Source organism: Balaenoptera borealis (assembly GCF_965194805.1).
Source record: "Balaenoptera borealis genome assembly, chromosome: 17".
Lineage (NCBI taxonomy): Eukaryota > Metazoa > Chordata > Mammalia > Artiodactyla > Balaenopteridae > Balaenoptera > Balaenoptera borealis.
In genome coordinates, this window is record NC_138876.1 from 29,265,354 (window position 1) to 29,284,092 (window position 18,739).

Consider the following 18,739-nt stretch of genomic DNA (forward strand, 5'->3'; position numbering starts at 1 on the left):
ACCTACCAGGTTTCCTTCCTCTCAGAGAGGACCTTTCTCTATTAAACCACATTGTTTTCCTTAAAAACTGTTATATCTGGGCCAGTCATCTTCTTGCATTCATATAACAGTGCTGTAAAGATTTGCTCTGTAGATCAGATTCCGCCTGATCTTGAAGAAATTCTCCCAATAGTAATTTAAGGCCACTGCATTCTTCAAGTACTCAGGACAATGATATGAAGAATTTTTCACTGGAGTTGGACATAGCTGAAGGCTGACAATCTCATAAAACTCAAACCTTTTCTGCTCATCCTGGGCAGTATATTTGCCAAGTCTTCTCTTGTGAACTGAGAAGTAAGAAAGTTAAGTCCATGAGCTGAATTACTCTTTGGGTGACTGGCATCATATTTTCCCTTAAATGCTCAGGGTGAATGTAGTTGATAATGTGGAACAATCTGAAAGTACACAAGTCATTCTCTCAGTCTAATTTCATAGTCACAGATGTAAAGAAGTTAAGTGGAAACAAATTAGCACACTTATATGTCCAATATAACTTATTTTCACATATATAGATAAGAATAGGGATATTTATTTCTGTTAGCCTTAATCTTACCAATTCCTTATATTTGAAAATCTTAGTAGAGTTCAGAAGAAAATGTGTGCAAGACCCTTTTCATACTCTATGTTAGGTTATGTGTTAATATTTTACTACTTTGAGTTGGCTTAAAGTCCAAACAACCTACTATGGACCACAAAATATTTTCAGTTAATTTAGAACTATCCATGGTCAAGTCTTGGCTAATCGTCTTAAGCCTTTGGTGTTTGCAATATATCCTACGTGAGAAGTGGGGCTGACCAAAAACAAAACCAAGCAGTGAACAAATAGCCCAGAGATGTCATTTAAAAGAGACATCTGGGGCTTCCTTGGTGGCGCAGTGGTTGAGAATCTGCCTGCCAATGCAGGGGACATGGGTTTGAGCCCTGGTCTGGGAAGATCCCACATGCCGCGGAGCAACTAGGCCCGTGAGCCACAATTACTGAGCCTGCGTGTCTGGAGCCTGTGCTCCACGAGAGAGGCCACGGCAGTGAGAGGCCCGTGCACCGTGATGAAGAGTGGCCCCCACTTGCCACAACTAGAGAAAGCCCTCGCACAGAAACAAAGACCCAACATAGCCATAAATAAATAAATAAATAAATAAATAAATAAATAAATAAATAAATAAAAGAGACATCTGAGGAGAAATTTTAGGGTTGTAATAAGGTCTCCCAAAACATCTCTAGTTGGAACCAGTACCATAAAACTTATCGCCAATGGGATAATCGTATAATCTATAAAATAAGTTTTCAGAAGCATTTCTGAATTTTTTGTCCCAATATGAACTGCTTTATGCAAATATTGAGGAACTTCTATCACACAATGTTCTATCAGCCAGCAAACACAAAAACTACTTGATATTGACAATTACATCAGAATAATATATTGATATTAGGTAAATGACATGAAATTAACCTTTGAAAATGAGAGTTTGCAGTCACTTAGCATAGATTTGCTGTTAGTGAAGGAGTACACATCTAACATTCAACTACATAATTTATACAAAGAATTGAAATGGTGATTGGGAAAGGTTTTATTTAAATAACATATTCAGTATATTTTTATCTTAACACAACACATTTTAAAATCTAGGAATGTTCGCATTATTTTTTCATTTAATTTTATTTTGTTTCTAAAAGAAACTCCAGCCTTTAAATAAGTGAAACACAAACTGAATTTTTACATGGTAGTCAGCAATGAATTTTTTTAACTAAGGATTTTTTTGTTGTTTTTTGAGAGAAAATATAGAAAACCTTCCTCATAAAACTTATATAAGTGAAACTTCTTTTTAAATATGCTATTTTGTTAAGTATTTCATCTCTCTGTCCTTATTAGGTGTGTCTCATCATTAGAAACAGTGTTACTAAATAGTTGTAACTTTACAGTTTCTTTGACTAATGATGCCTTGGACTAAAGTTTCATTGGGTAGGATTAACTACGTTTTAAGTTGGCAAAATGCCATTATAACATTAATGCCAGAATTTAATGAGAACCAGAAGTTAACTTCAAGGACCTTCATAATTTAATATGAGGCATGCTTATGTTATTTTACTGTAGTGTCCTATTAAAAATAAGTTATTCTTTATCTTTGTTCTTGTGATAAAAAGTTGAACTCAGCAAAGTTTTACTTATTGAATCTAGGGTCTTACAAGTAAGACTCTTCCATCCTCAAACAAGACAGACCCTTTCCGATCAGAAAGAGCAGAAATGAGAACCACCTCCCTTACTTAAAAATCTCGTGGCCTCCTTTAATCTCCTATGACTCTGGTTTCCTATGGCTCATATCTATCTATCTTCCTAACCTCTGGTCTATTTCTTTTCCATGTCTTATATCAGCCACTTCTCCATTGCCTGGATTGAAAAGCTGACCAGCTATGTCACTGTAATGAAAGGATCTTGGGGATATTGAGTTTCTCACGTGTGGGAAGGATGGAGAGCATGGATTAGAATGGAATGTTCTATTTGTGGTACTGATGACTGCGGTGTCTAATAGCTAGCTATACCTCACAGGAAGAGACAGCTTAAGTTTTGTGGAACTACATGATGAAGTTGGAAGTAGGGACAGTTAGAGGAGGAAGAAGAGCTGACGGGAGGATTCTTTCTAGTCTGTGAGGAAGAACCTTCCTGTCCTGAAGGTGTACAGCACCAAACTTCTAATGCAGATGAACTTTCAAGCTCTTTTCTGTTCTAAAAATCCCATGATTCCTATGTGCTTAGAACCCAAAGGACCTAAAGCAAATGCCTACATTCCTTATTCTTTTTTCTCACAGTCCTACGTAGACATACTTGCAAAGAAATGCTGAGACCTTATAAAGACTGGAAACTGTAACCACAAGATGGAAAAAGTAAAATACAGTAGAGGCAAAGGGAAAACTGCATTCCCAAACTCCTGATGAAGGAAAACCTCAACTATTTAGCTGTGGTCTGTGCTTCCTAGTGGCTAAGGCAAAGAGGGAAATAGGATAACAGGGTGTGATTTTCTGGTAGTAAAACACACACCTATCAGTTCTTCAGAAATAAGCAAGCATTTTTCTTGCTCTCAATAAGACCAACTTGCCTAGGAGATTTGTATAAGAAGCCATAAGCCACATAAAAATGATGTCCTCATGAATTTTAATAGAAAATAAAGTACTCCACATATGTCATTTCATTTATTGGCCTTTGGAGAACACTGAGGGAATAATGTTAAAAGCTAGACGTTTTCTTCTCCCGTGGGGGCAGGGAGAGGGGCATTTGAAACTTCTGGTATATTTACTATAGATAGATGCTTATTTTCTTTTGACCCACTGACATATGGAGCAGCAGAAAGATGTAAAGATGTCTAGTAAAGGGTAGCATTGTTAAAAGGAGGAGGGGATAAATGGAATTTTTGTGGCAGAATGATATTTGCAAGACTGAACAGGCCGCTGGGAGGTTTTTAAATATGCCAGTTCCCTGTAACAGGAAGATCAGTCTCTGTTTGAGACAGCATATCCAATTTAGTAAATTATTATTATTCCGTCAAAATTAATGTGAACAATTTTCTCTTTGAGGCTGCTTTTTCCATAGGTGATGTTTTCCAGATGGGCTTTGTATAAAACTCTTAATGTTTTGTGTTTTCTTTCCTAGAGAAAGAACCTTTTCTGACATGTCTTCATTTCTTTCTCTTCCCCCTGTTGTAGGGAAGAGAGTGCCAAAGGCAAAGGAGAGAAAGAACAAGAAGAAGAAGCTGATAGAAAGAGCTCAGGAGCAACACAGCGTCTTCCTAGCTACAGACAGAGCTAACCAGTAAAATAAAAGACACAGGGTCTTTTTTTTTTTTTTTCTTTTGGTGGGTGGGGGGTGTTTTTGCAAAAGTGCACAAAGCTACTCTCCACTCCCGGACACTGGTGGGTTGGTTGCATTTGCGCTGCTCGGACCAGTACCTGTTCCCAGTAACATTGTGAGAGGAGGAGCCACGAGCGTGGTCTCTGTGTTATTTATGCTTTGATTTGCATCTGGAGACTGTGAAGGCGGGAGCTTGCGACCTGCAGCAGTGGCAGCAGGAGTAAGTGTACAGCATGTGACTCAGCTCCCGGTGGCCCCAGAGAGAGCTGCCCCTGGTCCCACAGAGGGGCAGGAGGTGTGAGGCTGCAGACCCCCCACTGGGGAACTGACTTGTGCATATTTATGGAAAGACAGCGCTTGGCAGGCAAAGTGCTATTTCACTTGTGACCTTTATTTCTCATATTGTGCATTTTCAAGGATCAAGGTCTGTGGATATCTGCTTAGTGTTACCACACGTGGTTCTCAGCAACTGTTACCTTCCAACTCTTGTGCACGGAGACTGCTTTTAGCTGGGGTTCCGCTGCAGGAATTCCCGTTCAGTTTCACAGCAGCTTGGTTGTGTACATACTCTGCTGGGGCTACATATAAACCTCTTATTTACTGTATTTATGCTTTCTTCTGTGCAACAAGTCATACCGGATTAATATTATGTCACTTTGTTTCTAGTGGTTCCTAACCATTGTCTGGTAAATGACTGTTCTAGTTTTGCGAATTGATGAATGTTTTTCTGCCCCTTGAAACTTAACTTTTCTTTTCTTTGTGGGCTTATTTCTCATTGTAAGGATAGGATAAGCTAGTTTGTACATAGGGGCAAATGACCCCTGTCAGAGAATTTGAATATCAATAGACCTTCCCTACTCCTCACCACAGCTAAAGCATGAGGCCTCTGGCAGTCAGAAGCCGAAACTCCCTTTGAGTCTAAGATGTGATGACTTTACGAAACACAACTGAAAACATGAGGAATTACATGCAGTCACTTGTAGTACTCATCATGCAGTTTCACAGGTCAACTAGAGAATTTTTCAAACTTTTAATTGCAAACTTCAATATGTATAGTCTTCATTTAAAGCAGTTCCTGACTTGCAATGACAGAGCATCTACCAATATTCTTAGGTCAGTGTAGAAATTACCATCTTATGAGACCATGCATAGAATTGGAGGAGAAACACAATAAATTCCTACAACTGCTGGTCAGATCTTAACAGGTCTCCTCTGAAACAGAATTTATTTCTTATCCAAGACAGAGAGGAACACTGTGGCGACTTCCCAGGTGACTTTCAGAGCAGTTGTTTGTTTCAAAAACATCACTGCCCACTTGGGGGAAATCAGTTCTTAGAGGGTTTTGAATTGGCTTCTTCCAAAAGCATCACTATCTTCCTGGATGATCCAGAAGAAAATTAGAACAAAAAGGAATGGCTGTAGATTTTTGAGGAAAAGAAACAAAGCAAGGTAAAGCCTTTTTCTCACCTTGCATTTGCTAAACTACCTCTTCTGTATTTTTGTTTAACTTTTGAGTCAAAAGCATCTTACCAATAAATATGAATGTCAAATACATCATTATGAAAATACTATTGCTATGAGATAATAAGCCATATATGAATGTTGTATACAACTTTAGGGTTTGCATTTAATCCTAAAGTGTTCACCTCCTTTCACATCTATTTACACTATATTCCTATTTACTAAGTGGGGAGGGGGCTTCTTTATATAGTGCTTCATCGTTAATAAGTCAATACCTGTTCTGTTTCTGGGATGTTCTTTTAGTGCATTAAAAAAATTCAAAATTATTCTTGTGGAGATATTCTTTTCTTTCTTTAGAGATATATTTAGGGGGAAAAAAGCAATATTTAACAACTGTACCCCCAAATATTGGTCCTTAAAAAAAAAAGCAGACAAATTTTTAAAACCTATGTTTGTAACTACATGTAGGACACTAACTAGTTTAGCTATAAATTGCACTGCAGCAGAGTGATTAAGAGTGGGGATTTTAGAGCCACACTACCTGAGGTCTAGTCTGGACTCTGAGGGTAGCCTGGGGCAAATTATTTCATCGCCCCAGATCTCAGTTTCCTAATCTGTAAAATGGAGGCAACAATATTACCTACGTTGTAGGGCTATGTCTTTCTTAAAGACTAAGTAAAATATGTGTAGGGCTGTGTCTTAAGGATTCAGTTAGGTAAAATGTGTAAAGTATGGTCAGCACAGCATGGTATAAACTAAGCAATACACAAGTTGTTACCTGTTACTCTTGTTGCCTCTGTCCTTGGCTATTTCAAAAATAATTCTCCCTACCAACAAAATAGAATATATTTATGAAATCATCACTTCCCTTCAATCTATTTTTTTATGTCTGGATATTACTTGCTCAAACTTTTACTCTTACGGGAATTGATTAAAGCTACCTGATTTCTAAGCCTCTACTTATAAGCAAATACAAACCAACAGAGAGAGAGAGACATACTATAGAGTAATTTACAGCTTCATGGTAATTACACAAAGAAGATCTCGTGGTTTTCCACAAATGGCTATACCATTCCTATACTTCATACAATGTATGTAAGTAGGACATATGAAACTGGTTTTCTTAGTATTTTCAGGTAGCTTAGCATCTGTAAAAGTAAAATATGGGACCACAACTTTCTCAATTAAGAAGCTCGAGTGGTATTTTGATAGGGATTACATTGAACTGTAGATTGCCTACAATCTACCATTGTAGGTAGTACTATCATTTTAATAATTAATTCTTCTACTCTAAGAAAATAGTATATCTTTCCATCTGTGTTATCTTCCATTTCTTTCATCAGTGTCTCAAAATTTTCTGAGTATGGGCCTTTTGCCTCCTTAGATAGGTTTATTCCTTTGTATTTTATTCTTTTTGGTGTGATGGTAAATGGGATTTTTCCCTTAATTTCTCTTTCTGATAGTTTGTTGTTATTGTACAGAAATGCAATAGATTTCTGTATATAAATTTTGTATCCTTTAACTTTACTGAATTAATTGATGAGCTCTAGTAGTTTTTTGGTGGCATCTTTAGGATTTTTTATGTATAGTATCATGTCATCTGCAAATAATAACCGTTTTACTTCTTCATTTCCAATCCCTATCAAAATACCAATGGCATTTTTCACAGAACTAGAACAAATTTTTAAATTTTTATGGAAACACAAAAGACCCCAAATAGGCAGAACAATCTCGAGAAAGAAGAACAGAGCTGGAGGAATCACACCCTCTGACTTCAGACTATACTACAAAGCTACAGTAATCAAAAGAGTATGATACTGGCACAAAAACAGACACAAAGATCAATGGAACAGAATAGAGAGCTCAGAAACAAACCCACACACTTATGGGCAATCTACGACAAAGGAGGCAAGAATATACAATGGAGAAAAGACAGCCTCTTCAATAAGTGGTGCTGGGAAAACTGGACAGCTACATGTAAAAGAATGAAATTAGAACATTCTCTAACACCATATACAAAAACTTTTAAAATTGGATTAAGGACCTAAACTTAAGACCAGAAACCATAAAACTCTTAGAGGAAAACAGGCAGAATGCTCTTTGACATAAATTACAGCAATGTTTTTTTGGATCTGTCTCCTAAAGCAAAGGAAATAAAAGCAAAAATAAACAAATGGGACCTAATTAAACTTAAAAGCTTTTGCATAGCAAAGGAAACCACTGACAAAATGAAAAGACGACCTACTGAAGAGGATAAAATATTTGCAAATTATATGACTGATAAAGGGTTAATATCCAACATATATAAATAACTCATACAACTCAACATCATAAAAACCCAATTTTAAAAATGAGCAGAAGACTTGAATAGACATTTTTCCAAAGAGGAAATGCAGATGGCCAACAGGCACATAAAAAGATGATGTTCAAGGTTACTAATCACCAAGGAAATGCAAATCAAAAGCACAATGAGATATCACCTCACACCTGTCAGAATGGCTATCATCAAAAAGAATACAAATAAATGTTGGCAAGGATGTGGAGAAAAGGGAACCCTCGTGCACTGTTTGTGGGAATGTAAATTGGTACAGCCAGTACAGACGTTTCTCAAAAAACTAAAAACAGAGCTACCATATCACCCAGCAATTCCACTCCCGGATATATACCTGAAAAAAAAACCCACTAATTCAAAAAGATACATGCACCCTAATGTTCATTGCAGCATTATTTATAATTACCAAGATATGGAAGCAACTTAAGTGTCCATCAACAGATGAGTGGATAAAGAAGATGTGGTACATATATATCTACAATGCAATATTACTTAGCCATAAAAAAGAATGAAAATTTTGCTATTTGTAGCAACATGGATGGACTTGGAGGGTGTTATACTAAGTGAACTAAGTCAGACAAAGATGAATACTGTATGATATAATTTACATGTGGAATCTAAAAAATACAACAACAAACTAGTGAACATAACAAAAAAGAAGCAGACTTACAGATACAGAGAACAAACTAGTGGTTACAGTGGGGAGAGGGAAGAGAGAAGGGGCATAATAGGGGCGGGAGATTAAGTGGTAAAAACGGTTATGTATAAAATAAGCTACCAGGATATATTGTACAACACAGGCAATATTGCCAATATTTTATAATAACTATAAATGGAGTATAACCTTTAAAAGTTGTGAATCACTATATTGTACACCTGTAACTTGTATGATATTGTGCATCAACTATACTTCAATAAAAAACCTTAAGTGGGGGTGGGTGAAGTGGGGTCAAAAGAACAAACTTCTAGTTATAAAATAAGTCTTGGGGATGTAATGTACAGCATGGTGACTGTAGTTAATAATACTGTATGGCATAATTGAAAGTTGCTAGATGAGTAAATCATAAATGTCCCCGTCACAAGAGAAAAAAAAGTTTGACAGATTAGCACTTAGAAAAAGCCAATTTTATGAATATGTCTTTGTTCTTTTTCAAGATGCTAATGTCAGTCACTGTAAACATGAAATTTTCATGTCTTGCTAGAGACATTTGGAAAAGAGTTAACTTTCAGCCTCAAGTGTGTAATTTATATATAAAGGTGATGTGTGATTCTTTCAACATCTTTTTTTGCTTTAGAGGGGAGCTGTGAGTAGGAGAGAATGATACTTCTGTTCATTTTAGAGAAACTTGTGCATGGTGGATACACTTGATAACACCATGTTAGAAAGAGCAGAATTAGTAACCTTGTACATGTTGACCAACCATATTATCTTCCCTCTTCTTTCCAAAGGGATAACCATTCCATTTCTACTCCTGATCCCACCCCCTCTTTTGTGAGATCTTCAGTATCCACTCCTTTGATGGCTTCAGCCCTTCCTCTCCTTCCAACTTAAGGTATTCTTTCTTTCAAGGTCTTTATCATCCAGTATCCTGAAAAAGTAGCTTACATTCATTGATGTCTTCAGCCTCCTCCTATTCTCATTTATCTTAACTCATTTAAGTTAATTGTTCTGACAAACGTAGCAATACACTTCCTTTGCTAAACAGAAAGGAAAATATTTGCCTCAATCCTTTAATGTGTTCTATCTGCTATTTCCACCAAGTTTGACTCCACTGGGACCTTTCCTTGAGGAATTTTGTTTCTCATTTGGCTTCTGCGACATTCCTAACCTGGGTTTCTACTTCTCCAGCTACTCCTTTTCAGTCTTCAAGTTCTTTCTTGACTTAAATAAAAAATATTGATATTTTGGGGTAAGCCCACTGCTTAACACTTTGGGTTTAATCTTTCCATCTCCTCACTCCACCTGGGAAATCTAACCTTATGGCTTCAACTACCAACTGTAGTTTTTGACTTATAAGCCTGTGTCTCTGTCTCCAGGTCTTTGTTAACTATTTCCAAGCCTCTACTAAATATCTTGATCAGGGGGCCCCATACTTAGGCTCAGCGTGTCTAAAACTGTATTTATTACTGTATCAGTCAGGGTCCAGTCAAGGGAAAAACCAGTCTAGGTATTTCAAACAGGAAATTTAACTTAATTGGGAATTGGTTATACAGGTGATGAATGAGATGAGAAGCTAAAGTTGGGATGGCAAGACAACCAGGAGATTAGCAACAGCAGAAAGCCACTACCAAGAGGGGTAACAGGAAGAGGTGGAGTTTCCAGAATCCAGAAGGCAAGGCCACCCAGCTAGAGCTAGAATCATAGCTGAGGCTAGAGATAGGGCCACTGAGGAAGCTGGAACCAAAGACAGAAAGTTTGTATAGCAGGAGGTGAAATCTCGGAAAAGATTCCAGTAGCCAGGAGAAATGCTGCCAAAGGCAAAGTGAGAGAGGAAGAAATACTCTGGCTTCTCCCTACTGCCAAATTCCAGTCTTGACCAGCATCTGCCATTGCCCAAACTTGCTTGGAAACCAGGGGCCCTCGGTAATGTAGTTCTCTGTGATGCTACAGCATAATCACTTGTTTGCCCCCCAAACAATTCCTCTTCCTGCCTTCTCCATTTAGTAATTAATATTTTTACCTACCTAGTTGGTTAAGCTAAGACCCTGTATTCATTTACTACCATTGTTCCATACATCTAATCTGTTACTAGATTCTAGTGAGTCTACCTCAGAAGCATCTCTTGAATTTCTCCTTACCTCTTCACCTTCTTTGTCTTAAACCTGTTTGGTTCTCTTTGTCTCTCTTCTGAACTGTTCCATTATCATCCTAAATATTCTTGCCCCAGTTTCACTCACTTCAACTTTTCATTTATGTTTCTACCATTTATTTTTCTATTAATGTACTTGTTCTATTCTCATTTAAATACCATCCTACCCTTGTAGAATAAAATATTAAAAATTTTCATGTGGAATACAGTGCCCTTATAATTTTCTTCTTGTTTATGTATTTTGTGGGGATTATGAAAAGACTGAATGGACTGGGATGATCATTATTGTAAAATTTTCAAGGATTCCTTTATGGTTAACTTGGACATGCTCTCCGTAGTTGTTGATACCCCTTGAATCATGAAGGCAGAGATGTAAGGGCAACTACGGCTTTGAAAGTAGATGGTAAACATATTAAATCTGATTAAGAGGTTAAACAGTCTGAAAAATATGTCAAAGACTTAGATAGATTCTCATATTAATCTATGATGAATCATTAAAGCAAACTGCCATGCACTACCTCCCCCAGCATTAGAACACATTGCTAATCACTGCTGAACTAAACACAAGTCTCAGAATCCTTCCCAATAAAGGTGTTCCAAGGAAACACTACCAATAGGCTGGAGTTGACAGGGGAGTTATAATCTTTAGGGGTTATAACCTTTTTGATTCCCAGGTCAATTTAAAGTCCTAGATGGTGACAATGTCTTCTCTCAGAAATACTCTTTGTGTATTCCATGAAGTATTTTTCAAACCTTCCCACTAAAGTGCCCTTAAAGACAGAGAAAAGTGAATTTACAACTCCAGGATTTTAACCTGTAGCAGGCTTACTTCAAATGTGAAGTGTCTTTAGCATCCTAATTTTAATATAAAAATTATTCATGCAACAAAAAAATTTTAATACAAAAGTCATGCAAATTGTGCAGTCTACTCAGTAAAATGGCTGTTTTTAAATATAAAACCACTCCCCCAGCCTTCAGCATCCCCCCAAAAACCTGGAGTGAAATCATGTTCCAAGAAGATGTTTCATGCTTATTTGGTCCTGTGGCTTCACATACTCCTTGGCACATAGTCACTTATACTTGGAGAAATGCATATCCCCCTTTAAGAAGCTCAGCAGTGGTCCTTTGGTGATGTTCTGAAGTTCTCTAATGGCCTAACCAACTCACTCCTCCTTGGGCTTTATAACCTCAGCTTCCATTGCAGCATGCTGTCTGGGTGCACATCCAACTTGAATTTAATTCTCTTCTACTGGCTCCCTTTCTCCCTCCTAGTTTAGTTATAAAACTCAGCCACAAGCCTTCTTCACTAGGTCTGTTTTGGAGAAGAGAGGTTATCAGACTTTTTCTGTAGAGGGCCAGAGAGTAAATATTTTAGGCTTTACAAACCACATGTCTCAGTCACAACTACTCAACCTTGTACTACTGCAGCACAAAAGCAGCCATAAGACAGTATGTAAACAAATGGCTGTAACTAAATTGCAATAAAATTTTATGTACAGACACTTAAATGTGAATTTCAGTTTTCACATGTCATGATATATTACTCTTCTTTTGATTTTTTTTCAATCATTTTAAAAAATGTAAATTTGTTATCTCACCAGCTATACAAAAATAGGTGGTAGACTGGAATTAGCCCACCGGCTGGGTTTGTTGACCCTTAATATAGAAGGTAACTTGTTGGCTCGTGGACTGTCCTTGCAAACTCTTTGAGAGGCTCTAACTCTGCCTCAGCTTTCCACACTCTGCCTCTGGAGGCATCCAATAAATGTATTGAATGCATATGCCCTGTTAAAACGACCCTGTGTATGGGGATAAGTACCAAATTTAAATTTCCACTCTTGATGTCTCACTCCAATTCTAGCTTTATCCCTTGTTGGCCATAGACTATTACTATATTTCTGGCCCAAACCTAAAGTGAAATAGTAAAAACTCAAAGAGCAAAAAATTTTTTTCTGTGTAAGTTCCCTCCTAACTTCTTCACTGCAGTAAGTAGATCCCCTGTCTTCTAGCATACCTGAGCCCCTGCATTCTACTCAAGAGGATCATATACTTTCTCTTTATCCTCTGTCTCTTCAACATCAAGACCTTTCCATCCTTTTTCTGACATAGGTGTCAGTGGTGTACTCTTCTTTGTTCTTATTACCCTAATCTACATGAATTATTGCAGTGGACTCATTTTAAACACAGCCCAAAAGACTCTTTAAAATGATTATTTGATTACACTTATTGGCTTCTTTATACTTCTGGGATCTAGAATTCCTTAACTGTATCTCCCATTATCTTAGTGCCATTTCTTTCCATTAGAGTTTGGTCTTCATTTCCTGTATTAGCCTATGAATACTGAGTATGCACTGAATGTCTTTTAAGAGTAAAACTTTATAGTCAATAATTGTAGTGCCCCTGTTTTCTGGCTTGTTCATTTTAGTTGCTAGATGATTTTTAGACCAATGTTTTGTGTCATCTTGTGCTCCTCTACTAAGGACAATGGAAAAGATTACATGATAATGGCAGAAATGTCAAGGAAGACATCTCTCAGGGGCTGAACTTTGGCACAAAGCCGGGATGCTGAATGTATGATGATCTGAGAAAGAAGTAGCCCAGACACTGGAAACAACCAGTGCAAAAGTCCTGAGGTGCAAACAGCATCAGCATGATCAAAGTACAGACAAAAGGGGAAAGTTGCTAGAGTACAGTCAGGAGGAACATGAGACATACATGAGGTTAGGAGTATTGAAAGACAAGGTCATGAAGGGCCAGGAAGCCTTTGGTGAAAGCTTTTAGTCTAAGTGCTTGGAAAAATCACTGGAGGACCTTAGGAGGGGACTGATGTGATTTGGTTCCTTTGCCCTATTCACTTGGGCTGCTGTGTAGAAGTGCGTTTTCAGAGTGAAAGCAGAGAGAAAAGTTAGGTTATTGCAGTAATCAGATGAGAATTAATATGACTTGGGCTGCTGGGTGGCAGTAGAGGAGGAGAGAAGTGGTTGGATTCAGGACATAGTTTGGCAGAAGAGTCCACAAGACTTGCCAATGAGATGGATGTAGGGGATAGTCCTAAAGGATAAAAAGAAACAGAATATGTCCCCTAGGTTTCTTGCCCTATGCAACAGGATATATAGAGAAGGTAGGGAAAACTGGAGAATAAATCAATCCATTTTTCACATGCTAAGTTTGAGATGTCTGCTAGACATCTAAGTGGAGATACCAAGTAGGCAGCTGGATAGAAATATGGAGTTTAAGTAAAAGGGTCAGGACTAGAGATATAATTGTGAGCTATATCAGTGTATAGATGGCACTTGGCACCAAGGAACTTTATGGGCTGATGCAGACAGAGAATGGACAAAGAGAGGAAAAGAAACATAGAAGCACTCAACCTTTGATATCAACCAAAGGAGGAGGTACCAGTAAAGAGACTGTGAAAATGTGTCCAGGGAGGAAAACCCGGAGCAGTCAGCTACTAAGAGAGAGCACAAGAGCTGGGATTCAAGGCTTACATAGTTCCTTTCCCCCTCATTTTAGAAAAAATATCAGGAGAAGTGAAGGACAATTAGGAAAACTTTGTAACAATCTAGGAGTTTGGTCTTCTCAATTTTTTCCCCTCATTTTACACTCCAAAAGTGGAACTTACCAATAGTTTACATTCTACTTGAAAATGGTATCAATATTGGAAGAACTTAGGTCAATGCTTAAAAACCATGGAAATTATTCTTTACATAAATGTGATAATGATACTTAATTTTAGGTTACCATATTACCTATGAATTTCATCTACATTTATGATGAAATAATTATCTCAATGGCCCTACAAAGAATTTTCTAATTTCTTTAAAATTTAATAAAATATATCAAGTGAATAATAAAACAAGACTTCTGTGAATTATAGGTCCTTGGGCTTGTAATTTTCAACAATGAGGAATTTTTAAACTTGTAATTATTGAGGTTGTTTTGTAACAGCTCTCTGATGTAAGACCATACATGTTTGAACAGAGTTAGGTATTGCACACACATACACAATCATGGTATTTAACTGGAAAACAAGATAAGTGTTGAAGTACTTTTTTCAGTGTTCATTGTGTAAAAATAGGAGAGCTAAAGTTTTAAGAACTTGCATTACATTTTTAAAATTAAATAATGTTTCTAATCTTTTTTCCCATCACACATGCTTCTCCCAAGTTTACTCTCTCCTACATATTACTATCTGGAAAAACTAAATGTGGCAGAGACATCTAGTGCTTACTTATGTCTTTCTGACCATCCTTTCTGACCATCAAGGAACATTCCATTTCTCAATCCTCTTACAGTTAGGTAGCGTCTTGTAATTGATTTTAATCAATAAAATTTGGCTGGAAATTATGTGTGTCACTTCAGGGCTGGGGCATTTAAGAGCAGGTGTATGCTCTGCATGGTTTCTTTTCTTCTTTGGCTGTGATCATAATGGTAGAACCACAAGATGAAATAAGCCTGGATCTCTGAGTCACTGCACAGAAAACAGTTGCCTTGGGTAGTTGGCTAACCTAAATCTGATTTTACAAAAACAAGAAATAAACTGTATTGTATTAATCCACTGAGATTCTGAAGTCATCAGTTACCTTAGCATGCTCTGGCATTACTCTGTAATGCAGTGTTTCAGTTTAGTGTTTCACTTTTCAGTATTTCACTTTTTCTTTGGATCAAGAAACTATCTTACTTATTAGTTGAAAGCTAATCAATAGATATAGAAAAGCAGAAAAGTCAAAAGGATATATGATCAGAATAATCAGCTTGTATAAGTTTAGAATTAGAACAATGACATCTACTTTTAATGAAATGTCTCATTTTGATGAAAGAGGTTGACATTCTGATGATGGTGGTAAAATAATTTGTCAAACTTTTGCAAAGGTTCATACAATATTGTTAGATATTCAAGGCAACACATAATCTCCATAGCTTTTCTCCACATACTTACCCTATGCAACAAGTGTAGGCAGCCTATAAAATGCTATTAGTGGGGGTTGACCAAGATAGTGAAATGGGAGGTTGCTCAACTCTCCCCCCTCCCACAGACACACTGAATGTACAGCTACAGAGTAATTACCTCTGAAAGAGATCCAGAAACTATTGGAGTGACTCCTCCACATAGGGCAAATGAGAAAACACCCACAGTGAAATGCGTAGGAAAGGCTGAGACACGCTTTTACCATAAACCCTACTCCGAGCACAGCACCATATAAGTGAGAGGGAACTCCAAACTCCCAGCTTCTTCCTGAGGATGGAAGGGTTTTCACCCTATATTTAGCACCCCAGCTTTTAAGACTCCCACCTGAGGGAGAGGATCCCAAAACACCTAGCTCTGAAAGTCAATGAAGCTTGTGTCCATGAGACCCACAAGACTATAGCAAACAAAGAAGCAGTTGTTAACTGGTACAAACACTCACTATGGCTATCTCCCCAGGGCTCAATGCAGAGGGAGCAGACAACTAGCTCATCTCCCAGTTTTTACCTGAAAGAGGTCCATCTGTACACTTTGAAAGCCACTACCTGAGGGTTAAGCTTCTAACTTAGCACACATCTAGGGGCTACCTGTGATCATCCATGAAGACCACAGAAATCACTGGACACCTCCTTCACTGTCTTCCTGTAGCTGGCTACAAATCACTAGTATCTCCCTGGAAGGAGCTTCTAAACATGTCTGCACCCCAGCTGTTGTGCTGCCATCTGAGGGATGGATCCCTGGATTGCCTGGCTCTGACAGCCACTGGAACATCCACTCATGAATCCCACAAAAACAGAGTTCTTAAATGGCTACCCCCCCTTCAAGGGCTCAGGGCAAAGGGAAAAGGCAAAAATGCCCATCTCCTAGTCTTTCCCGGAAAGGAGTATATCTGTATACTTTAAAAGCTGCTGCCTGAGGGTCAGGCTTTTAATTTAGCATGCATTTAGGGGCTGACAACTATTGTTCCTGGAGACCAGGGAAGATGATGGACACTTCTTCCATTTTCTCCTTGTAGGCCACTCCAAGTCACAAGTATCTCCATTAAAGGATCTAATATACACATCTAACACCCCAGCTTTCATGGCTGCTGCCTGAGGGACAGGCCTCTGGCTCTCCTGGCTCTGATAAACCAATGAGGATGGCATTCATGAGTCCCAAACAAATGCAGCAAACAAAGAAACAATTCTTAATGCTTATAGGAGCACAACCCCTTTCCCTCCCCATCATGGCTAAAACTCCAGGCCCATACAGAGTGAACAGGCAAAAATGACTATCTCCCAGTTTCTCCCTGGAAGGGGCTTACCTACATACTTTCCCAGTTGTTGCCTGAGGGTCCAGCTTCCAATAACCTGCATCTAGATGCCAAATATAATCCTCTCCTTTGGGACACTGATGGGTCTTGGCACACTCTCACCTACTGGGAGCCACTAAGAACAAAGAAAGCAGCTTGGAAACCCCAAAGGTTTGAGAGACAACCAGAAGCTTGGGCTGGGCTGATTTATGAGGTTCATCTCCTACACAGACCACATTGTCAAGACTGGGAAAAGTAGCTGATTTATCTAATGTGAGGAGAACAACACAGAGAAACAGATCTTAATGAAATGGAGATAAGGGATTTATCTGATAGTTCAAAATAATGATATAAATATGCTCACTGAGGAGATGAGAGCAATGTACAAACAAAATGAGAATTTCAACAAAGAGAAAATATAAAAACATACCAAACAAGTCACAGAGCTGAAAAATACAATAACTGAGTCTAAAAATTCAATAGACGGTTTCAATAGCAAACTAGATAAAACAAGAATAAAGGATCAGTGAACTCAAAGACAGGGCAGTCATCCAATCAGAGGAGCCAAAAAAAAAAAAGAAAAATGAAAAAGAGTAAAGACAACTTAAGGGACTTAGGGGACACTATCAAGTGGACCAATGTATACAATATAGGAGTGTCAGAAGGAGAAGTGAGAGAGAAAGAGCAGCAAACTTATTAAAAAAATTAATGACTGAAAACTTCCATAACCTGGGGAAAGAAACAGATATCCAGATCTAGGAAGCCCAGAGAGAACCAAATACGGTAAATTTAAAGAGACACAGACTAAGAAACATTATAATTGTCAAAATTATAGACAAGAAGAGAATCTTAAAAGCAGCAAGAGAAAAGCAACTTGTTATGTACAAGGGAACCCCCTATAAGACTATGAGATTTTTCAGCAGAAACTTTGTAGGCCAGAAGAGAGTGGAATGATATATTCAACGTGCTGAAAGAAAAAAAAACCTGTCAACCAAGAATACTCTACCTGGCAAAGTTATCCTTCAGAATTGAAGGAGAAATAAAGAATTTTCCAGACAAACAAAAGCTGAAGGAGTTCATCACAATTAATCTGGCTTTATAAGAAACGTTAAAGGGAATTCTTCAAGCTGAGACAAAAGGATGCTATTTAGTAACAGGAAAATATATGAAAGTAAAAAACTCACTGGTAAAGATAAATATATAGTTAAATTCAAAATACTATCATATAATGTGGCTGGGTAAATCACTTATAACTCTAGTATAAAGATTAAAAGACAAAAGTATTAAAAATAACTAGAAAGAGAGGCCCAGGCCAAGATGGCAGAGTGGGAAGACCCTGAGTTCACCTCCTATCATGGGCACACCAAAATTACAGCTATTTATAGAGCAACTATTGATGAGAAAGACAAGAATCTAGCAGAAAAAAATCTTCTATAACTAAAGATATAAACAAGTTTTGGTATAGTCAAGAACCATACCCCAGGGTGAGTGACCCACAAATGGGAGGATAATTAAAATTGCAGACGTTCTCCTCAAGGAGCAATGGGTCTGAGCCCCACATCGAGCTCCCAAACTTGGGGGTCCTACACTGTGAAGACAAGCCTGAAGAATGTTTGGCTTTGAAAGCCAGTGGAGCTTACTTTTGGGAGACCCAGAGGGCTATGGGAAATAGAGCCTCCACTCTTAAAGAGCACAAACAAAATTTCACACACTCCAAGACCCAGGGTAGAAGCAGTAATTTGAAAGGAGTATGGGTCAGACCCACCTGCTGCTCTTAGAGAGTCTCCTGGAGAGGAAGGAGAAACTGGAGCTCATGCTGGGGACACAGACACTGGTGGCAACCATTATGGGGAGCTCATTCTATCACTTGGACACTGGTGCTGACAAGCATCATTTTGGAAACCTCCCTTTAGTTATTAGCACCTGGACCCAGCTCCGCCCACCAGCCTATTGGCACCAGTACTGGGACACCTCAGGCCAAGCAGCTGTCTGGGCA

General features: G+C 38.1%; 1 protein-coding gene and 1 long non-coding RNA gene across 3 annotated transcripts in view; both read left to right on the plus strand.

Annotated features, from left to right (window-relative positions):
* Positions 1-17,327, plus strand: part of RSPO2 (R-spondin 2) — a 179,974-nt gene extending 162,647 nt beyond the window's left edge. For both annotated transcript variants that reach the window (XM_082364462.1, XM_082364461.1), the window contains one exon: positions 3,736-17,327. In XM_082364462.1, the coding sequence (XP_082220588.1) occupies positions 3,736-3,845 (110 nt within the window). In that variant the 3' untranslated portion in view covers positions 3,846-17,327. The remainder of the gene's footprint in view (positions 1-3,735) is intronic.
* LOC309615187 overlaps positions 1-18,739 on the plus strand; it is a 571,459-nt gene that overhangs the window by 505,822 nt on the left and 46,898 nt on the right. The gene's annotated exons all lie outside the window — the stretch shown is intronic.